This window comes from Salvelinus fontinalis, chromosome 12 (genome assembly GCF_029448725.1).
Source record: "Salvelinus fontinalis isolate EN_2023a chromosome 12, ASM2944872v1, whole genome shotgun sequence".
Taxonomy (NCBI): domain Eukaryota; kingdom Metazoa; phylum Chordata; class Actinopteri; order Salmoniformes; family Salmonidae; genus Salvelinus; species Salvelinus fontinalis.
Window position 1 is genome coordinate 24,666,392 of NC_074676.1, and position 24,106 is coordinate 24,690,497.

Below are 24,106 nucleotides of genomic sequence, written 5' to 3' on the forward strand. Positions count from 1 at the left end.
TGGTTACAGCTTATTGGTCAGTCATCACCTGTCAAATCCAATCTCCAATGACAACTGTGTGGATCATTACTTTACATTGGTCAAACTGTACTAGCTAGCCTCCAGAAAATCATGGGCTAATGTGCTGGCATCGTTGGACTACCAGTGTGAGCTCTCAGACAAAAGGCAGAATTCAGACAGATTAGGATGCCACATTATCACTGCAATGCAGCTTCCAACATATCCCTTCGTGCTCTGCATTTTAACTCAATGAGACCCATCATGACACTGGTGCAATATGGACTTCTAACCCCTTCTAAACATAATGTGCTTGAGCTAAAGACTTCTGCATCCGTTGGTACATACCAACCATTAGTCTGTGTGATTAACTGAAGCTAGAGCGGTGTTTGTGAGGCAAGGGCAGATCCCGAAAAAACATCTGTAGAGTCCGAATGGTTTGAGATGCAAACTATTACAAGCTATCTATGACTGATAGGGTCAACCAAGCTCTATACCTTCCACTTTCTCTGCCAGATTCTTCAGAGTAAAATCATGTTTCAGTGATGTTAATTTGAATGTTTTGCTTACTCAGTTTCAAAGAGACAGCTTGGGACTGCCCCCACCCCAGCCACCCTGAGTATGCATAAGATCAAGAAGACAATGAGCAATAAGGAGGGGCATGATCAAACCAAGCAGGCTGTTTCTAAAAAAGGAAGGAGTAATTAGTGAATTTGGTTGGAGAGGAGTATGGCGAATTAGAAACCTGCTGGATCATGTAATTAGGAGTAGGCATGTCTGGACCACAGCACTGAGAGGAGGGTACTGTAGGGATCTCAGTGTTGGAAATATCAGAATCACAGTGGTCATGCCTTCATCATGACTACTTTAATGCTTGTGGAAATCATTAGAAAATATATTTCACAAAAATATTAGGATTGTGTATGACCATGACTATAATATTGTTGCCTTTAAATCAACATGTGCACTTATCATTCAGCATGAATTGAGTGTTAAAACAGACTTTGAAGAGGCATGGATAACTAGCTGATCATCCGTTTATTGTATCGACAGACAAGCAAGTGCCATCTCCCCTTTGTAGGAAGTGTGCATCTGGGGGTAGGCTATAGACATTGTGTTGGTGTGTGGGGGAGAGGGGTCTCCGGCAGAGTTGCAGAGCCATTCTTCTGTCTCAGACCAACAGTGTAGTCAGCCCGATTGGAGCTCCAGCAGAACATTACCTTAGCTACCAGAGGAATGCTGATTCAGATCGCCCCAAACATATAGTGGCTTTTATCTGCTCTATGAATATGTTGAAGGGAGCAGCATAGAGGTATCTCTAAACATACAAACGATGCATGTGTTGAGTGTTCCACGCTCAAAGATCAAGGATTCACTGTGCTGTGTTTGTTTGGCGGAGTCAGAGTCTAACCACTGAGCACAACAACCCAGTTGTTTGATGGTTTCACCTGGCCCTGAGCTTGGCTCCAGGAGAGCAAACCAACAATACACCCAGTGTTATCAGCCTCTCACATGTGCGTTTAAGCAAATGTATTCAAAATAGGCCGTAAAGATTAGTTGCTGATTGGTGCCTTAAGCCAACGTTGGCTCAGTTTACGGCAAAAGTAGACATCTGCTCTTATTTCTTCAAATCTATATACATTGTACGGTTTATATAACCATTAGATGAATTTGACTTTGGATTAATATCAATCCCCATGAATAGCTAGCTAATTGACAGAATAGAGGAAAAAAAGGTCTGATTAAATAGCTGCCTTAGAAACAAGAGGGATTTATGATAGAATGAATCTGAGAGAGAGCAGATAACAACAGGGATGAAATCATAAATAAATGTCCAGTGAGAGAGAAGTAGCCAGAGGACTGACAGCACCAGATTAAAGGCTAGGCCTTTTAAACAAATTGGGTGGTCAGAGAGGCATATTGCCTGTGTCCTAGAAGATGTTTTATAGCTCAGATATATAACCACTGTGACACAGAACACTTACACCACAAGCCACAGGACATTATGCCATGAGCTCCAACAAGCTCAGATAATGGGTTCCTCATATGATATTAATGAACACTATGGAATACCATTATGTATTGTTGTAAACAGAGTAGTGTACACATTTATTGTCAGGTCAATCTATTAATCAGATGATGGACTGTTTTTTTTGTGCCTCCCTTTTTATGGGAGGCTGCATTTTATGAAAACAGGCTGAATTAGATCCAGTGTGCAATGACCTTTAAAACTCAAATCCAACACCTACATGTTCTGGAATAGAGAGGGAGGGTGAAATGATCTCCTGTTCACTGGTTTGAAACATTTGAGAGACCTCCCGAAATACTTCAACAACCCTGCTAACTCATTCTATTACAGTATTTCACTGGTGTTGATTTCCAACACCTTACATTAACTGTTAAAGTCTGACATTTGAGTCACTTTATTTGAGTAATGCCAATGGATGTCTCACGAATCACCTTCAAAAATCCTAGTGGCTTTTAATCAACTCTATGAAGGTTAAGTCCCCCAGTAAGGGATTTGAATAGCTAAAGGTATCCATTAATTGAACAGAGTCATCCTGATGTTGCTCTTTGTATCATCTTGTGCTGGCTTTGAATGATAGCCTTATTCAGCAACATATTGTATTTTATGAGGAGCTGTCGATTTTATTGTGTCTGAAAATGTTGTCATCAAGTCTCTTATGGAATGGCTGTAGATAATCTGCTGCCCTGGGACTAATCAGAGCAACTAATGAGAGAAATATAATACAAGAGAAGAGAGCTACCAAAGGTCAATAAAGACAAATTGCTGTGAATCAATTACTGTATGGGTTAAGGAGATCTTATCGTATCTCCTCATGTATGTGACATGGATGTAAACAGCCTGTATGATTGCAATAAGAAAGTGGTGGTTATTGGATGGCAGAGAGAGAGAATGAGAGAGAGAGAGAGAGAGAGTAGAGAAAGAGAAAGAGAAAGAGAAAGAGAAAGAGAAAGAGAAAGAGAAAGAGAAAGAGAGAGAGAAAGAGAGAGAGAGAGAGAGAGAGAGAGAGAGAGAGAGAGGTGAAAGAGGATGAAGCAGGAATCTGTATGGCACAGCAAGGGCAGAGCAGACAGCCCTCAGATGTGCTGAAATGAGTTGTCCCTGCCACTCTGGTATGTGTGGACCTGGCTGGCTGGCTGAGGAGAGCCATGTTAGGGAATGATGGATGAGTGACCATTAGCATAAGCTTAATATAATAGAGAATCTGAGGGAGGCCACGGTCTTAGCGGATAAGACAGGACTCAGCTATGGCCTCCAGCTCTTTGCATCATGTGTGAAGTGAAGAGAATGGATTTCATTTTTTTCTGCTAGAATAAGCACTTTGATCTTCAACAAACAAAATGTCAAAGTATTGCCTATGCTAACATCCTGTAAAGTAGGCTAAAGCCAGTTCCATTTACATTCAATATTATAAATATACCATTTTTAAATATACATTTGTTGAAATAATTGAGGAAACACAGTTGGATGTTATTTGAAAAATACTGCTGCTTACTGTCCTGTGATGATGGTCGCTCTGAAAACATCTCACTCTTCATCCCAGATCGAGGAGCAATATGGGACAGCGTTCTCCAACCATCTGCTTTCTGTCACTGGACCATAATTTACTGCAGCCAAATCTTTGTTAGGTAGGCTGAGAGTGTAATAGTACTGACAGCAACAAAACACCATGTTTTATTGTAAGGAAACAGAATACACTGACAATTGCTCAGGTGGGTCCACTTGAATAGGTTGCCAAACATGGGCTAAAGCAATTCAAGATGTCCAATCGACATAATCATTAACCAAATGGATTACATGAATGTATTGGCAAGGCAAACTCTTTATTGATGTGTCAGTGAATAATACTGAGCTTTACAGTTGAGTGTTCAAGACTGCCAACTGTTTTGAGATTATTTAATTTTAACATTTGAAAAGGTCTATGGTATTCTGTGAATCACATGGATTTAGGACCCTTATATAGCCACTTGTCCAATGTACTATAGTCTGTAATTAGCTTTCAATATATTACTGCCCCCTTTTGAAATGTATGCTTTTTATTCTCTGAGTGACAAGGAGTTACCATTCCACCTCATGGAATAAAAAAATAAGTAGCAATTCGCCAATAACACAACTTCCATGTTTGTTTAATGAGAGTAGTCAAGTGTCATGTTTAATTCGAAACACCTGAGAAATAAGCGCGAAAAAAAACAGCTCATGCAATGTCTTCACTTTTACTTGTTTTTAATTCGTTGTCCAAGGTTCTGAAATGTGCTTTCCCAAGGACCCGTCACGTGACTTCCCTGCCTGCCTAGCTCAGCACCGAGCTCACTGGTTTCTGGAGATTTCACGTGAGAATACGACAAACCACGTCGCGCACACTGTAATTCTCTTCCTTTGACAGTCTCGGTTGAAATTGACAGTCGGTCTGTTTAATTTTTCTTTTTGTGGAGGAATGTGATAATCGAAGCCCTAACAAGCTCGTCAACGAATTTAGGATGATACACCCGTGTTCTTCGTTTTGTTTCTCTCTTTTTCCTTCATGCCAACACGGTAAATGCAGGGGGTAGAGCGGACTGCTTGTCCGCAATCAGAAAGTCCACGTCTGTCTGGGGACCGAGTTTAAGAAGATGTAAGGATCAAGTAGCTTTTTTCAACCAAAGTCTCTTTATCAAAATGCAGAAGGGAATACGATTTAATGATGGTCATGTCACCTACCTGGGTCTTTTGGCAAAGAAGGATGGTACGAGGCGAGGTTGCTTGAGCAAAAAGAGCTCAGACAACACTAAATGGCACACAAAGTGGTTCGCTTTATTACAAAATATGCTGTTTTATTTTGAGAGCGAGTCCAGCTCTCGACCCGCGGGATTATACCTGTTGGAGGGATGTGTGTGTGACAGAGCGCCGTCACCGAAACCCTCACAATCATCCAAGGAGTGTTTAGAAAAGCAGGTAGGAATAACACACATTCAAGTTCATAACATTGTTTCATTTGTCTTTTGGGGGGGGAACGACTGTAACTAATTTACAGGTTGATTGAATAAACATGAGTGATGCACCAGTTACCGATGTACAGATATCCTCATGGTGAGGTTGAAAACAGGTGATCATGTGAATCAGACGGTTCAGTGTTATCAGTGCATGTAACGGATCTTTTTTTTTGAAGAGTAGTCTAGCCTACTTGAAGTATTGCTATGATTTATGTTTCTTTCCTATTCCTCTTTATCCACAGCAATTATTCCATTCCAATCCAGCGGAATTATAACCTACAGTAGGCCTATATCAGATTAAATTCAGAGTCGTTTGCTCAGTGTGCGTGTGTTATGTAATCTGTGCATCGGATTAATGATTCCATTATCAACACCAAATTGAATACCGAGCTACCTCGCGATTTTGCTGCATTGTGCCTTCATCGGGTTTGCTTATTTTAGACAACAATATAATAGCAACTAATAGGAAATTATGGATTTATAGAAATGTATAAATCCCTTAATCTATATACCCTACATAGTCTAAAGGCCTATGTGTTTTGAAATGTGGTTGATCTGGACATATCATTGTGCAACCAACGTAATGTTATCTCACTGATATACAGTCAAGTTTGGTGATACTGTTTTTTTTTTCAGCAAAATTGCGCTAAAGAAAAAAGGTATTGCATCCCAGCGTCGCCATCTTGTGGGACATGGACGTAATATCACTGTTTGACGTATTGATTTAACTCTCCCAGACTCGCACTGATATTAATAGCATCCTACCTTGGCAACTGCGTCTGCAGCAAATAGTGTTTAATAACAAGACCGTAGGCCTATTTCAAGCGAGCACTGGGGTCATCATCACTAGTGTTTTTATGTTTTGGTACATTGCATTTTGCTCTCAAAGAAATGGGCTGAGTTATTCCTTCACATTGGGATCAGTGAATGGTAGGATGAGGCTGTTCAGATCTGGAAGAAAAAAATAAAAATAAAAATAAAAATCTGGAAGAAATGAAATAAAACGTAATCATTTGTCTTGATTGGCTACTCACTGTAAGCCTATTATGAATATACAGTAGGCCAGGGTCTGTAATATTTCCAGTACTTTCAACTAATGAAATATACCCATTGATGTGGAAGAATATGGTTTATAATGCTGAAGTAAATCTGTAGAAGTAAACACCATAAGATACTACGTTCTTACTTCAAATAAGATGGTTAACTGATACCCTTCATCTTCTTATATGGCTCAACTTGTTTCACATTCCTTACAGAAAAACAGTAATGAAAAATAGAATACAAAATAGTGCTGTAATCCTGGTGTTCTCTATTACTGATATAGGATAGTTAGAAGTATTGTGCACATGAAGGAAGATGTAATGATTGTGGAATGTTTTGTGTGTAGGATCATTGGATTGAGGCTCTATCTATGAGTGGTTCTGTTTGTGTCTGTTTTGTTCAGTCTGCAGTCCCTATCCATGACTCTATAGGGCTGCAGTCCAAAGAGAGTCCAGGCCTTTCCTGTGAACAGCTGTCCCTGTGCTGACAAAGCAGTGTGTGGCATAGTGGCTAATATTTTGCTCTCCCAGTCCCCTCATAAGAGAATGAAAACTCCTCATATCACGAACATGCAAATTGTTACAGAGGAATTTGTTAGGAATTTCCTTGTTTTGATCCTTCCTGTTCATCATGAATATCGGATGGCTATCTAAAACAGATTAGGCATCTGTATATTAAATAATTACATATAATTTATAATGTATTGCTCATCTTTTACCAAATGAACACTGACTGACCAATGAACACTCACTCACCTGTACTATATGTGAGAGTATGGTGGTGTTTCTGTTTTCTAATAAATAACTGCTATAAGTAGTAATGTATGTTGGCTTGGAAATGGTAGTAGGATGCAATGGGGTGTGACAAATACAATCTGAACTATGTAACACAGATTAAGTTGTGAATAGAGCTTGTTGACTCTGGCAGCTATGAAGCGAGACAGGTGGGAATGGATCATTCCTTCAAATACAGACTCCACAGACACTATCAAAACAACATCAAAATCTCTTAATTAGATCATTCTTTTGTTGCTGAGAATTATTTTCCTGCACGGCAGGAAAAGGCTTCTTTTGTCATTTCCACTTTAAAATGTCAGAATTGATTTGCCCTAACGGAAAATGTATCAACCCCTACAAAAAATGTCAATTAATTATAATCCACATAATAATTCACATTTCCTGTTGCTGCATGATTATTTTCCTGCTGTAGCAAACTGGCTCAAATTAAGATATGGCATCTGTAGAAGAATGAGTTGTATTTTTATGTCTTATGAGTATGTATAACCAGAGACCATTCAACTTGTTTGCACAACAGCAAGTGTATCCTGAATGATAGGATATAGGATGGCACAGAGACAATCAACAGCCTAAATCTGTGACAACCCTAGGATTTAGAGAAGTAGACTTTTAATGATAATCTTCAATAGTCATGGTATGCTGGTTTGTAATGAACATTATCTATACTATTCATACAAACTGTATCATATTTATATCACTCCCATTTCTGCCCTCACACATTGGCAAATTTACATGAAATTTTACTGAAGAGAAACGCAATGATGCAGGTCGTTGTGAAGTTTGACGGCTTTAGTGGCCACCATATTGATGAGAGCACAGAAAGACAGGGGTGCCAGTGCTTTCTAAAGAGAGCATTAATGCCCCAGGACGACTTGCCTTTCTCATATTTGCATCAAAATCAGGTGTTTAAATGACCTTTTAACTGTCAATACAGTTCTGGATTGAGCATTTATTCCCACATGTATGTATCCCCAAAAGCCATTATCTAAAGAATACTAATGTATTTGAGCCCAAGGTTCCTATGGCAACCTTATTTGCATCTAAAATAATGATGTGTGGAAGGGCTCGGGGACTGCAGAGAGTATCTGTGTGTCGTCGCGACTCCCTTCCCCTATTAATACAACCAACCGCTATCTGTGCTAAATTTGTTCCTTGCAGTACCTCGTAGGGGTCAGGGCCCATTTATAGAAAAACACAGTCACTCCTCTTTGGAGAACAGCAGCATTTTCTAGCATTCCGCAGCCAGTGATGGCTGATGTATTTCTGTTCTGTTCTTTCTCACCCCACTTTGAGGTAGCTGAATGAGTGGATGACACTCAAAGCCAGACAGAATATTGGGACTTTTTATTGCTATGAGCAAAAAGCTGTAGTAGATTGCCTCTATAGAGTATATTTTACCACCGTTCTCCAACATTGTGCATAATTATATGGCAGGATAATATGTGACTTGCTAATGCTATGCTAATTCACAGGAAGCATAGATGGGAGGAAAATTATTGACGCTACATGCCTGGTTGCTCTTGTGGACAGGTGGGATATTGTTTTATTACAAAGGCCTCTGCTCTGGCTTTTTTGTTATTCTGTTAGGGGAATGGGTTGCAGGTACAGGCATGTAGCAGATGTTGGTTTAAGGTGTATCACAACATTGACTCACTTACTGGTGACTGAAACCTGTTTATTCCTTCCTTGGGGAGCATAAGTCATCCACAACTTTCAACCAGCAGGCACAACATTCCATTATCACAACATTGATTTTCCAGCTGTACAAGAAAAATGTTATTCATTACTTACATCTCCAAAACAAACAATTGTTCAGTTCAGATCATCAGGTTTGCAGCATTGATTGTATATGTTAAGAAACCATTGAAAGTGTGTGAGTGGTATGACTCAGCCGTAAACATAAAGCGTGAAGCAGGCTATGTGTTAAACAAGCCACTCTCCCTGCTCTTAAAGAGAGGATGAAGGAAAACTACAACAACAACAAGCATGCATCCCTGACACAAATAGATTCTCTTTGAAGGGAGGATGAATACCTAATGAATGTGAAGATGGAAAGCATTCAGCCATGAATAGTGATGAGGTGCAGGTTGACGGGCGCCTGTTGGACATCTGCAGGCCAAAGATAAGGCTTGGCTTTCACTCAACATGGTTGCTGCCAAAGTACACACAAGGAGTCACGTTTTTAACCTTGAGCGTGATTCCAATGTGTGAGATGTGATAATGTAGGCGTTATTTTCCCAAGCAGCACTGATCTTTTTCCATCTTGCTATGTCGTTGTGTGTTTTGGTGTGGTCAGAACATACTGTTTTACAAGAAAATTGTAAGTGCAATGATATTCTTATTTGAATAAGGATTATTCATCATATGTTAAGGGAGTGTTAAATGTACAACAACCATGTAGAAATTGACTATATGCACAACACAGTAGTCTGGCATGGTCTGAAATGAACTTTTGTTCCGTCAGCTAATGTGGATGGTCTATGATCATGACTGTGATGGATGGTGGATGGTCTATGATCTGTGATGTCTATGAGGTGACTGTGATGGATGGTGGATGGTCTATGATCGTGACTGTGATGGTTTGTACACAGACCTAGTGGTGCTGGGGAATTCAGCGCAGAGAAGACCTGCTTAGTTAAAATGGAGTGAGACAAGAAGCGCTAAGAGCCTATCCATTCTCACAGAGTGGAGTTGCTAGGTAACAGGTAGCACACAGTTATGTAATTGGCAATGCCTCCAGCTTACATGTCTTATGGCTTTTCCTCCTGGGAACCAGAGCCATCCCAGGCAGCCAGGCAGTCAGGGGGAGGCTTCCCACTAAAAGCCCCATCGATTGAGCTGGTGGGTGAGGATGTGGGTTTCCCTTTCCCACCCCCTCTAATGTCAACAGTGAGAAAGGATAGATACAAGCTTAGATTGTGAGAGGGTTCATGGTTCCAATAATGTGTGTCTGCAGCACACAGATTTTTAAGGGCCAATAACACTCTTCATATTTTTCTTGTAAAATATACATGTAGTGTAATTGTTTTTGTGGTATAGCGCCTATACTGTGCATTGTCTGACCTTTTCATTGCATTTTGTGGTTATAACATGTTATCTCATCTAGATTCCTATGGAGTAATACAAATACTTTTTCTCATACAAAGGCATCCTTACCCATGCAATCTAGTAATCTGTTTACGAGCTAATTAAACCTGTGCTTTTTTTGTGTGTTTCAGTACTATTTCACGGTAAATTTCACCCATGAAAACCAGAAAGCCCTGGAGTTGCGTACAGAGGATGTAAAGGACTGCGATGAATGGGTGGCTGCAATAACACATGCCAGGTACCAGGCCTCTACTACTTCTGCTCTATCCAGTCAACAACTGCGTCAACACACACATGGGCTATTATTGATGCTTGCTGTATGGCTGGGTTTAGTCTCTTACTGTAGATATGGCATGATGTACGGTTTGAAACTTGACTCTGTTGAGGTGTGGTAGAAGTGTCATGCAGCATTAAGGCAAGCTTTGTGACACTTAAATGTAAATGTAAATGTAATACAGTTCTGGGGACAAATCCTAAAGAAAATCTGATAGGGGCATTGATAAGGTCTGTGCAAAGGCCCCTTGTTTGGCTTTTTTGTCCCCTGAGGTAATAGTATGCATGTAGCTCATGTTAAAACATATTGCTCACATTTTGTTATTAAACTCTTGGTAGTGAATTGGTATTGAATGATTTCATTGAATGAAACAGGCTGACTGGTGATGTCGTTTACTGTATTTATTTATTTATTTATTTTACCGTTATTTTACCAGGTAAGTTGACTGAGAACACGTTCTCATTTGCAGCAACGACCTGGGGAATAGTTACAGGGGAGAGGAGGGGGATGAATGAGCCAATTGTAAACTGGGGATTATTAGGTGACCATGATGGTTTGAGGGCCAGATTGGGAATTTAGCCAGGACACCGGGGTTAACACCCCTACTCTTACGATAAGTGCCATGGGATCTTTAATGACCTCAGAGAGTCAGGACACCCGTTTAACGTCCCATCCGAAAGACGGCACCCTACACAGGGCAGTGTCCCCAATCACTGCCCTGGGGCATTGGGATATTTTTTAGACCAGAGGAAAGAGTGCCTCCTACTGGCCCTCCAACACCACTTCCAGCAGCATCTGCTCCCATCCAGGGCCTGACCAGGACCAGCCCTGCTTAGCTTCAGAAGCAAGCCAGTAGTGATATGCAGGGTGGTATGCTGCTGCTGCTGCTGTATAATAATCATTGTGAAAAAAGGAGTGGCGTTGTAATGATTGGTGGTCTATTGTGACTGTGGATTTGAGAGTTAGAATACTAGAGTAAACAAGGTGCAATTTCGAAATGTGGTTGTACATCACCAGTTTTTCGCTTGTTATGTCATGTTTCCAATAACTTGCCCAGTGATTTTTTTTGTTTTGTTTTAGTTTTCTGTTCTAGTAGAAAATAGATTTGAAAATTGCCTGCTACAGTGCGTTTCCATTTAACAATCTTGCGTCGATAAAAACATCTGGACGTGATGGCACACAACAACAAAAAATCTACTTGTTCCCAAAACTTACAGTGTCTAATAGAAATTAATTGGTTCAAGTGTTTCCATTACCCATTTAGGCAAATTGCACATTAATAAATTGCAGACAGCCTGCATGCCCTCCCACCTATCTCTTTCATGTTTCAGGTAGCCCGCAAAAGTCAGCATGGATAGAATGCAAGAATATTTGCCATATTCTAATTATTGTCATGTGCCAATGTATCGCCACGGTCCGTGCCATGGTGAATCTTGCACTCCTGTAGATCTGAAATAATTGGATGGTGAAACTTGCATCCAGCCAACCAGAAAAGCAAGGCAAAGTAATTCAGCTATTCTTAAAAGTCAAAAAACATAATTTTTATAGTTGACATTTTTATTTAGCAGGCAAAAGGCCAATGTGTGCGGTGAAGCTTCATACTGTTTGTCAGGTATCCGTAAGTGGCTGCAAGGAAGTCAGACGCAAGAGAGCAGGTATTTGGTAGCACACGGAGCCTTTTATTCAGGCAAACCAAAAGCACACGGCACAATGAACACGAAATACAAAACGGGTACACATAACCCAGCGCAACCAGACTAACATGCGCATACATCAAAACAGATAAACAATACCACACAAAGACATGGGGGAAACAGAGGGTTAAATACACAACACATAATGAGGGGCAATGAGAACCAGGTGTGTGGAAAAACGAGACAAAACAAATGGAAAATGAAAAATGGAACGACAATGGCTAGAAGGCCGGTGATGTCGACCGCCGAACATCGCCCGAACAAGCAGAGGCATTGACTTCGGCCGAAGTCGTGACAGTACCGCGCATCGACACCGGCCTCCGGGACGACCCGGAGGACGAGGCGCAGGGCGATCCGGATGGAGAAGGTGGAACTCTTGCAGCAGAGAAGGATCTATCACGTCCTCCACCGGAACCCAGCATCTCTCCTCCGGACCATACCCCTCCCAGTCCACGAGGTACTGAAGGCCCCTCGCCCGACGTCTCTAATCCAGTATGGAACGAACGGAGCACGCCGGGCCCCCTCGATGACCAGAGGGGGCAGAGGAACCTCCCGCACCTCAGCCTCCTGGAGCGGACCAGCCACCACCGGCCTGAGGAGAGACACATGGAACGAGGGGTTAATGCGGTAATTGGGGGGAAGCTGTAACCTATAACATACCTCGTTCACTCTCCTCAGGACTTTAAATGTCCTCACAAACCGCGGACCCAGCTTCCGGCAGGCCAGGCGGAGGGGCAGGTTTCGGATCGAGAGCCAGACCGGTCCCCCAGTGCGAACACAAGGGCCTCACTGCGGTGACGATCTGCACCAACTTTCTAGCGCAGCACGGCGCACTGAAGATGAAGATGGGCGGCGTCCCATGTCTCCTCCTTGCGCTGGAACCATTCGTCCACCGCAGGAGCTTCAGTCTGACTGATGCCAAGGAGCCAAGGAGCCTGATACCTCAATACACACTGGAAGGGGGTGAGGTTAGTGGATGAGTGGCGTAGCGAGTTCTGGGCCATCTCAGCCCAGGGCACGAACGCTGCCCACTCCCCCGGCCGGTCCTGGCAATAAGACCTCAGAAACCTACCCACATCCTGGTTTACTCTCTCCACCTACCCATTACTCTCGGGGTGAAAACCTGAGGTAAGGCTGACCGAGACCCCCAGACGCTCCATGATCGCCTTCCAGACCCTTGAGGTGAACTGGGGACCTCGAATCAGACACTATATCTTCAGGCACCCCGTAGTGCCGGAAGACGTGTGTAAACATGGCCTCCGCAGTCTGTAGAGCCGTAGGGAGACCGGGCAGAGGGAGGAGACGGCAAGACTTAGAAAAACGATCCACAACGACCAGGATCGTGGTGTTACCCTGTGAAGGAGGAAGATCATTTAGGAAATCCACCGACAGGTGTGACCATGGCCGTTGTGGAACAGGTAAGGGTTGTAACTTACCCCTTGGCAGGTGTCTAGGAGCCTTACACTGGGCGCACACCGAGCAGGAGGAAACATAAACCCTCCCGTCCTTAGCCAAGGTGGGCCACCAGTACTTCCCGCTCAGACAGCGCACCATCCGACCGATGCCTGGATGACCAGATGAGGGTGACGTGTGGACCCAATAGATCAGTCGGTCACAGACAGCAGACGGAACGTACAGACGCCCAGCGGGACACTGGAGGGGAGCGGCCTCTGTACGCAACGCCCGCTCGATGTCCGCGTCGAGCTCCCACACCACCAGCGCCACCAGGCAGGAGGCCGGGAGTATGGAAGTGGGATCCATGGGCCGCTCCTCTGTGTCATACAGCCGGGACAGTGCGTCTCCCTTCACGTTCTGGGAACCTGGTCTGTAAGAAAGGGTGAAAACAAAACGAGTGAAAAACATGGCCCACCTTGCCTGGCGAGGGTTCAGTCTCCTCGCCTCCCGGATGTACTCAAGATTACGGTGATCAGTCCAGATGAGAAAAGGGTGTTTAGCCTCCTCAAGCCAATGTCTCCACGCCTTCAAAGCCTTGACGACAGCCAACAACTCCCGGTCCCCCACGTCATAGTTTTGTTATGGGAGCAGCTACTTGGCCAAAACCCCGGATAAATCTCCGGTAGTAATTGGCAAACCCTAAAAATCGCTGCACCTCCTTTACCGTGGTGGGAGTCGGCCAATTACGCATGGCTTCAATGCGGTCACTCTACATCTCCACCCCTGATGTGGAAATGCGATACCCTAGGAAAAGACGGTCTGATGAAAGAACAGGCATTTCTCAGCCTTGACGTACAGGTCATGCTCCAACAGTCGTCCAAGTACCCTGCGCACCAGGGACACATGCTCGGCGCGTGTAGCGGAGTATATCAGAATGTCATCTATATACACCACTACACCCTGCCCGTGCAGGTCCTTGAAAATCTAATCTACAAAGGATTGGAAGACTGATGGAGCATTCACCAACCCGTACGGCATGACGAGGTACTCATAATGCCATGTGGTGGTACTAAACGCTGTCTTCCACTCGTCTCCCTCCCGGATACACACCAGGTTGTACGAACTCCTGAGATCCAGTTCCGTGAAGATGCGCGCCACATGCATTGACTCAATCGCCATGGCGATAAGAGGTAGCGGGTAACTGTACCTCACTGTGATCTGATTGAGACATCTATAGTCAATGCACGGGCGTAAACCTCCATCCTTCTTCTTCACAAAAAAGAAACTCGAGGAGGCGGGTGAAGTGGAGGACTGAATGTATCCCTGACGCGGGGTTTTGGAGACATATGTTTCCATAGCCTCCGTCTCCGCCTGTGATAGGGGATACACGTGACTCCTGGGAAGTGCAGCGCCTACCAGGAGATCTATCGCACAATCGCCCCGTCGATGAGGTGGTAATTGAGTCGCCTGCTTTTTCAGGAGGCGAGAGCCAAATCGGCATATTCAGGGGGAATGCGCACGGTGGAAACCTGGTCTGGACTCTCCACCGTAGTTGCAACAACAGAAACCCCTAAACTTACCTGAGCACTCTCGCGACCACCCCGTGAGAGCCCTCTGTGGCCAAGAAACAGTGGGGTTGTGACAGACTAACCAGGGTAGGCCCAGCACCATGGGAAACACAGGAGAATCAATAATGAAGAGATTAATTATCTTCGTATGACCCCCCTGCGTCACCATGCCCAAAGGAGCGGTGACCTCCCTAGTCAACCCTGACCCTAATGGTCGACTATCTACGGCGTGAATGGGGAAAGGTACATCCACGGGAACGATGGGGATCCGTCAATAAATCGATGGGAATGATGGGGAGCCGCAAACGACGGGAACAATGGGGATCCGCAAATGATCTGTCAATAAAATTCCCAGCCGCGCCTGAATCGACGAGCGCCTTATGCTGGGAATGCGGGGAAAACTCAGGAAAAGTGACAAAAACATGTGTGCAACAGAGGGCTCTGGGTGAGAATGGTGCCTTCTCACCTGGGGTGACACCAAAGTGTCCTGCCTGCTGCCTCGAACCCTAGAGGAACCAACACGGCACCTACCAGCAGTGTGACCTCTGCGGCCACAAATGGTACACGTGAGAGCCCCTCCTTCGGTCTCCCTGTGCTCAGTACCTCCTAACTCCATAGGCATCGGAGCGGTGATGCTGGGAAAAGGAATAGACAGAACCCTCTCTGGATGTCCGCAGGTGACCAGCAGGTCATCCAGCCGAATGGACATGTCCACCAGCTGTTCGAAGCTAAGCGTGGTATCCCTGCAGGCCAACTCCCGACGGACATCCTCGCGCAGGCTACAACGGTAGTGGTCGATGAGAGCCCTGTCGTTCCATCCTGCTCCAGCGGCCAATGTCCAAAATTCCAGTGAGAACTCCTGGGCGCTCCTCATCTCCTGCCTTAGGTGGCACAAACGTTCACCCGCCGCTCTACCTTTGGGAGGGTGGTCGAAGACTGCCCAGAAGCGGCAGGTGAAGTCCGTGAAGTCATCCAACGTCGCATCTCCCTCTCCCCATACGGCGTTGGCCCACTCCAGAGCTGACCCTGAGAGGCCCGAGGCGAGGACGGCCACCCTCTCCCTTCCCGGGGGAGCTGGATAGACGGTGCTCAGTTAGAGGTCCAGCTGTAGCAGGAAGCCCTGGCACCGTGCCGCCGCTCCATCATACTCTCCGGGAAAGGCGAGTACCGGAACCGGGTACAGGAGGGACGGTTAGTGAGGATTCCTGTTGTACTGGATGAGGTACCGCCGAACACCGCCCGAACAAGGAGAGGCATCGACTTCGGCCGAAGTCATGACAACCTTGAAACATTTTCGGCAAACATAATTTATTCGAAAAACAGTTTCCATCATCATTTGTCACAGTAAATAAAGTTAGACAAAAGAAAAATCCAACCCTGTCTAACAGATAAAAATGGATTCTCTATCTACCATTTCCATTATACATGTCGCAATGATATTTTTTGCAACATTGCTTTTGTTGAATAAACCTGGGTCAACTGAAACCTGCCTACTGACAGTCACTCGATTAGCCCATGTCAGCTAACATTATTTATGTAAAAAATGTGTCTATCGGCCAGCTATCTAAACCTGTAGAAATCATGGTTGCATTACCGACCCGGCCCCCATTGATTTTGTTAGTCACTCTCACTCAGATATAATATTAAAAACTGCAAACATTTCTCTCCACCCATGCCAAAATGTGTATAATTGAGGAAAATCTGCTATAAAACTGAGGGAAAACATTCTGCCCAATGGAAAAATGAGTAGAATTGCAGCTAAATGGGTGGGATACGCAGACCCGCAAGCCACTATGGCCCATTTTTTGTGGACCCTACCCCCATAAAAGTTGCCCATTCCTGTTCTAAACCAAATGGGCCTGCTGTATTTTGGTTGCTTATCTGCCGAGACAATCTACTGTAGTTACACTTCACTGAACACAAAGGATATTAATATTTTATAGCACTCCATTATGTGAATGTGCATAGACCTACACACCTGAGAGTGCTGTATGGGTACAGGTGTGTCTGTGGGGCGGGGGTGGATTGGTGGCTGTATACAGTCTGCATGTGGGGGAGCATATAGAGTCTTGAGTGTGTCTGGAGCTTTGGAATTATGTCTGTGGTGAGTTGCTGCAGTGTGTGTGAGTGTGTGTTTCCTGTCCACAGTTACAGGAACCTGGCCACAGAGCATGAGACGCTCATGCAGAAGTATCTCCATCTACTCCAGATCGTGGAGACAGAGAAAACGGTTGCTAAGCAACTTCGACAACAGATAGAGGACGGGGAAATAGAGATTGAACGGCTAAAATCAGAGGTAATATTCATAATGATTATTTCTGCCTCGGTGGGGGATTGTTATGTTTTTGCCATACTGAACAGGAAATGGATTGGAGCTTGTGTGGGATCTAGGGCAACTACAGTACAGTTAAATGTCTCTCAGGAGCACCGCTCAAGATTTCTAGGATTTTGTCATCTGAGTGAACTGAAATGGATAAGGGCTGTGCTAGTTGTTTCTTTATGTCTATCTTATTTGATCATTAGAGAGAGAGAGAGAGAGAGAGAGAGAGAGAGAGAGAGAGAGAGAGAGAGAGAGAGAGAGAGAGAGAGAGAGAGAGAGAAAGAGAGAAAAAGAGAGAGAGAGAGAGAGAGAGAGAGAGAGAGAGAGAGAGAGAGAGAGAGAGAGAGAGAGAAAGAGAGAAAAAGAGAGAGAGAGAGAGAGAGAGAAAAAGAGAGAGAGGAGAGAGAGAGAGAGAGAGAGAGAGAGAGAGAGAGAGAGAGAGAGAGAGAGAGAGAGAGAGAGAGAGAGAGAGAGAGAGAGAGAGAGAGAGAGAGAGAGAGAGATTGGGAGAGGAGAAATGGGAGCGCCACTCTGTCACAGAGAGATGTGTGCAGACCCACCGGGCTCCACTTTGCATCTCCACTCATAAATAATCCCTCCAATAAAACTATGCTCCCTGCTGTATTCTTCAGATCAAATAGTCATTTTACTTTAATGTGCAAATGTGGGGCTTGAAATGAAATGGTGTGTTGAATATGCATGAACAGGGCTTTATTATACACGGTGCACCCCCCCCACCCCCCCACACCACCATCCCACCCCCCAACCCTCCTCACAAACATAATAATAAACTATATCAGTCTATACAAAGTAAATGGGGACACTTACCTTCAGACAGTTCTGAGTAGCTCCCAGCTCTTTTGTGCAACACATTTATGGCTTTTCAATTTTTTCACCTTTATTTAACCAGGTAGACAAATTGAGAACACGTTCTCATTTACAATTGCGACCTGGCCAAGATAAAGCAAAGCAGTTCGACACATACAACAACACATAGTTACACATGGAGTAAAACAAACATACAGTCAATAATACAGTGAAAATAAGTCTATATACAATATGAGCAAGTGAGGTGAGATAAGGGAGGTGAAGGCAAACAAAATATATATATATAAATAAATAAAAAAAATATAAAAAGGCCATGGTGGCGAAGTAAATACAATATAGCAAGTAAAAAAATAACACTGGAATGGTTGGTTTGCAGTGGAAGAAGGTGCAAAGTAGAGATAGAAATAATGGGGTGCAAAGGAGCAAAATGAATAAATACAGTAGGTAAAGAGGTAGTTGTTTGGGCTAAATTATAGATGGGCTATGTACAGGTGCAGTAATCTATGAGCTGCTCTGACAGCTGCTGCTTAAAGCTAGTGAGGGAGATAAGTGTTTCCAGTTTCAGAGATTTTTGTAGTTCGTTCCAGTCATTGGCAGCAGAGAACTGGAAGGAGAGGCGGCCAAAGGAAGAATTGGTTTTGGGGGTGACCAGAGAGATATACCTGCTGGAGCGCGTGCTACGGGTGGGCGTTGCTATGGTGACCAGCGAGCTGAGATAAGGGGGGACTTTACCTAGCAGGGTCTTGTAGATGACCTGGAGCCAGTGGGTTTGGCGACGAGTGTGAAGCGAGGGCCAGCCAACGAGAGCGTACAGGTCGCAGTGGTGGGTAGTATATGGGGCTTTGGTGACAAAACGGATGGCACTGTGATAGACTGCATCCAATTTATTGAGTAGGGTTTTGGAGGCTATTTTGTAAATGACATCACCGAAGTCGAGGATTGGTAGGATGGTCAGTTTTACAAGGGTATGTTTGGCAGCATGAGTGAAGGATGCTTTGTTGCGGAATAGGAAGCCGATTCTAGATTTAACTTTGGATTGGAGATGCTTGATGTGAGTCTGGAAGGAGAGTTTACAGTCTAACCAGACACCTAGGTATTTGTAGTTGTCCACATATTCTAAGTCAGAGCCGTCCAGAGTAGTGATGCTGGACAGGCGGGCAGGTGCAGGCAGCGATCGGTTGAAGAGCATGCATTTAGTTTTACTTGTATTTAAGAGCAATTGGAGGCCACGGAAGGAGAGTTGTATGGCATTGAAGCTCGCCTAGAGGGTTGTTAACACAGTGTCAAGAGAAGGGCCAGAAGTATACAGAATAGTGTCGTCTGCGTAGAGGTGGATCAGAGACTCACCAGCAGCAAGAGCGACATCATTGATGTATACAGAGAAGAGAGTCGGTCCAAGAATTGAACCCTGTGGCACCCCCATAGAGACTGCCAGAGGTCCGGACAACAGACCCTCCGATTTGACACACTGAACTCGATCAGAGAAGTAGTTGGTGAACCAGGCGAGGCAATCATTAGAGAAACCAAGGCTGTCGAGTCTGCCGATGAGGATGTGGTGATTGACAGAGTCAAAAGCCTTGGCCAGGTCAATGAATATGGCTGCACAGTACTGTTTCCTATCGATAGCGGTTAAGATATCGTTTATGACCTTGAGCGTGGCTGAGGTGCACCCATGACCAGCTCTGAAACCAGATTGCATAGCGGAGAAGGTATGGTGGGATTCAAAATGGTCGGTGATCTGTTTGTTAACTTGGCTTTCGAAGACCTTAGAAAGGCAGGGTAGGATAGATATAGGTCTGTAGCAGTTTGGGTCTAGAGTGTCTCCCCCTTTGAAGAGGGGGATAACCGCAGCTGCTTTCCAATCTTTGGGAATCTCAGACGACACGAAAGAGAGGTTGAAAAGGTTGGTAATAGGGGTGGCAACAATTTCAGCAGATAGTTTTAGAAAGAAAGGGTCCAGATTATCTAGCCCGGCTGATTTGTAAGGGTCCAGATTTTGCAGCTCTTTCAGAACATCAGCTGACTGTATTTGGGAGAAAGAGAAATGGGGAAGGCTTGGGCGAGTAGCAGAGGGGAGGGCAGTGCTGTTGACCGGGGTAGGGGTAGCCAGGTGGAAAGCATGGCCAGCCGTAGAAAAATGCTTATTGAAATTCTCAATTATAATGGATTTGTCGGTGGTGACAGTATTTCCTATCTTCAGTGCAGTTGGAAGCTGGGAGGAGGTGTTCTTATTCTCCATGGACTTTACAGTGTCCCAGAACTTTTTTGAGTTTGTGTTGCAGGAAGCAAATTTCTGCTTGAAAAAGCTAGCCTTGGCTTTTCTAACTGCCTGTGTATACTAGTTTCTAGCTTCCCTGAAAAGTTGCATATCACGGGGGCTGTTCGATGCTAATGCAGAACGCCATAGGATGTTTTTCTGTTGGTTAAGGGCAGTCAGGTCAGGAGAGAACCAAGGGCTATATCTGTTCCTGGTTCTAAATTTCTTGAATGGGGCATGCTTATTCAAGATGGTGAGGAAGGCATTTAAAAAAAATATCCAGGCATCCTCTACTGACGGGATGAGATCAATATCCTTCCAGGATACCTCGGCCAGGTCGATTAGAAAGGCCTGCTCGCTGAAGTGTTTCAGGGAGCGTTTGACAGTGATGAGTGGAGGTCGTTTGATCGCTGACCCATTACGGATACAGGCAATGAGGCAGTGATCGCTGAGATCTTGGTTGAAAACAGCAGAGGTGTATTTGGAGGGCAAGTTGGTTAGGATGATGTCTATGAGGGTACCCATGTTTACGGAATTGGGGTGGTACCTGGTAGGTTCATTGATAATTTGTGTGAGATTGAGGGCATCAAGCTTAGATTGTAGGATGGCTGGGGTGTTAAGCATGTTCCAATTTAGGTCGACTAGCAGCACAAGCTCTGAAGATAGATGGGGGGCAATCAGTTCACATATGGTGTCCAGAGCACAGCTGGGGGCAGAGGGTGGTCTATAGCAGGCGGCAACAGTGAGAGACTTGTTTTTAGAGAGGTGGATTTTTAAAAGTAGGAGTTCAAATTGTTTCGGAACAGACCTGGATAGTAAAACAGAACTCTGCAGGCAATCCTTGCAGTAGATTGCAACACCGCCCCCTTTGGCCGTTCTATCTTGTCTGAAAATCTTGTAGTTAGGGATGAAAATGTCAGAATTTTTGGTGGTCTTCCTAAGCCAGGATTCAGACACGGCTAAAACATCTGGGTTGGCAGAGTGTGCTAAAGCAGTGAACAAAACAAACTTAGGGAGGAGGCTTCTAATGTTAACATGCATGAAACCAAGGCTATTACGGTTACAGAAGTCATCAAAAGAGAGCGCCTGGGGAATAGGAGTGGAGCTAGGTACTGCAGGGCCTGGATTCACCTCTACATCACCAGAGGAATAGAGGAGGAGTAGGATAAGGGTACGGCTAAAAGCTATGAGAATTGGTCGTTTGGAACGTCTAGAACAGAGAGTAAAAGGAAGTTTCTGGGGGCGATAAAATAGCATCAAGGAATAATGTACAGACAAACGTATGGTAGGATGTGAATACAGTGGAGGTAAACCTAGGTAATGGGTGATGATGAGAGAGATATAGTCTCTAGAAACATCATTGAAACCAGGTGATGTCATCGCATATGTGGGTGGTGGAACTGAGAGGTTGGATATATAGTGAGCAGGGCTAGAGGCTCTACAGTGAAATAAGCCAATAAACACTAACCAGAACAGCAATGGACAAGGCATATTTACATTAAGGAGAGGCATGCTTAATCGAGTGATCATAAGGGTCCAGTGAGTAGAGGTTGGTTGGGGGCACGGCGATCCAGACAGCTGGCCGGGTAGCTGGCTATCGGTAGCAAGATAACATAGGATGGAGGTCTGTTTTTATTTTATTTATTTTTTTATTTTTTTTGTCACCTCGTTCGTTTCCGTCGGTAGATTAGTGGGGTTCCGTGTGGTAGAGGGGATCGATCCAATTGGCAAAATAGATATAGTGACCCAGGGAAAAAAAAAAAAAAAAAAAATTGTCCGGTATATTTATTTAGATAGCAGCCGATAAGACAGCTAATAATTAGCAGATGGGTATTCAGAAACGTCGCAATGGAAAAGCCTGTTGAAACCACCTCGGACAATTACGTCGGCAGACCAGTCGTGATGGATCGGCGGGGCTCCGTGTCGGCAATAAAGGGTCCAGTCCAATTGGCAAAAGAGGTATTGTAGCCCAATAATTCGCTGGTAGGCCTCTTCGGCTAGCCGGCAGATGGGCCTAGCTCGAGGCTAGCTCAAGGCTAACTGGTGCTTGTTTCGGGACAGAGGTATTAGCCAGTAGTAGCCACCTGGTTGCAGCTAGCTAGCGACGATGATCCGGTGTAATTGTCCAGAGCTTGCGTCAGGAATCCGGTGATGTGGTAGAGAAAAAGCAGTCCTATATTCTCTGGGTTGATATCGCGCCTGCAGACTGGCAGGTATTTGCCCGAGCTGAAGCTGGCTGGTGTCCGAGTTAAGGGCGAAGACCGCAGCAGTGGCTAACTGACTACTAGCTAGTAGCTAGTTATCTGGCTAGCTTCTGATTGGGGTTACGGTTCTAAAGTATAAAAAATAGCAGATCCGTACCACATTGGGTGAGGCCGGTTGCGGGAATGTATATTCAGTTCCGAGATGGAAAGTGAAATTAAAATATATACGAAATGTATACAAAAAATACGAGGACTATTTACGCGGGACAAGACAAATACACGTCCGACTGCTACGCCTTCTTGGAACTAAATGCATTTCAATGCATTTATCATCTTCAAATAATATTTTTGCAGGAATCTCCTTGCGAATGATTTGCCGAAGATTGTATCTTGTATGCACAGTACATCTGCATTTCTAACCAATGGAAATGAGTGCTGATGTAGAGATATCAGCCAGGTGAATAGAGTTAGTATATCTACCACCACTACCACATGTCAGAGCTGGCAGCTCTGACAGCCTCTAATCTCATTTGACACAGTCACTTTGTTAATACGCTGGCAAGTGAAGAGGAAACTTGGAGAGCAGGTTGTGAGGGATGATGACTGGTCTATCCTGTCTGTGGATGTTCTCTTTGGCAGCTTTCTGGGCTGCACAAAGACAACGGGAAGATCCAGTCAAGTCCAACAGCCGAACCCAGCGAAGATGATGACTCTGAACTCAAGAAAATCAAAAAAGTACATATTTTACATATTACATATTTTTGATTCTATTTTCTGTATACTTGCCAATGTTGGGGGAAAATAATCACCTTCCATTCCCCACAATTCCCGTGGTCCACTAGGTGCAGAGTTTCCTGCGAGGCTGGATGTGCAGGAGGAAGTGGAAAACCATCATCCAGGACTACATCCGGTCACCCCATGCAGAGAGCATGAGGAAGAGGAACCAGGTGGTGTTCAGCATGCTGGACTCTGAGGCTGAGTATGTCCAGCAGCTCCACATTCTGGTCAACAACTTCCTTCGACCCCTCCGTATGGCCGCCAGCTCCAAGAAACCACCCATCACCCACGACGACGTCAGCAGCATCTTCCTCAACAGGTGTGCAGCTGAAGATGATCACACCAAGCTATCCACTCACACTGCTGTCTCTCACCTCTCTCAGGGAGACAGTGATATGACTGTCTCAATGCTGTCGGACTTTATGTTCATGCTTTACAACTATGGTCGATAATGAGAACATAAAGACAGTAAGATGTGATGGCAATATACAATGTCAAAGCCTCATTCTAAGATGTTTATTTATTTTATTTATTTAACCTTAAGAACAGATTATTATTTGCAATGATGACCTGTCAAGAGACAAGTGCAGCGATATAACATTTAAACACACTTGCAAGTACAGGCATATTTGCTGTTTGCATGTTTGAATCCTTTTTACATAACTATGGCTAGTGTATATTTTTCTCAGAATGGATACTTAGAGTCTTGTTGATTTACCCTTTTCTTTAGTGAGACCATCATGTTTCTGCATCAAATATTCTACCAAGGGTTGAAAGCAAGAATAGCAAGCTGGCCAACATTAGTTTTGGGTAAGTAGACTAAACTCCTTTTTTGGGGATCACTCAACTGGATGGATGAATATGATAATACT

General features: G+C 44.4%; 1 protein-coding gene across 1 annotated transcript in view; it reads left to right on the plus strand.

Annotated features, from left to right (window-relative positions):
• The first annotated feature begins 4,300 nt into the window (after positions 1 to 4,300).
• LOC129867041 (ras-specific guanine nucleotide-releasing factor 1-like) overlaps positions 4,301 to 24,106 on the plus strand; it is a 42,066-nt gene continuing 22,260 nt past the window's right edge. Inside the window, exons 1-6 of the mRNA XM_055940143.1 lie at positions 4,301 to 4,954; positions 10,049 to 10,155; positions 16,997 to 17,144; positions 23,097 to 23,192; positions 23,300 to 23,553; positions 23,965 to 24,044. Of these exons, the coding sequence (XP_055796118.1) occupies positions 4,679 to 4,954; positions 10,049 to 10,155; positions 16,997 to 17,144; positions 23,097 to 23,192; positions 23,300 to 23,553; positions 23,965 to 24,044 (961 nt within the window). The 5' untranslated portion in view covers positions 4,301 to 4,678. The remainder of the gene's footprint in view (positions 4,955 to 10,048; positions 10,156 to 16,996; positions 17,145 to 23,096; positions 23,193 to 23,299; positions 23,554 to 23,964; positions 24,045 to 24,106) is intronic.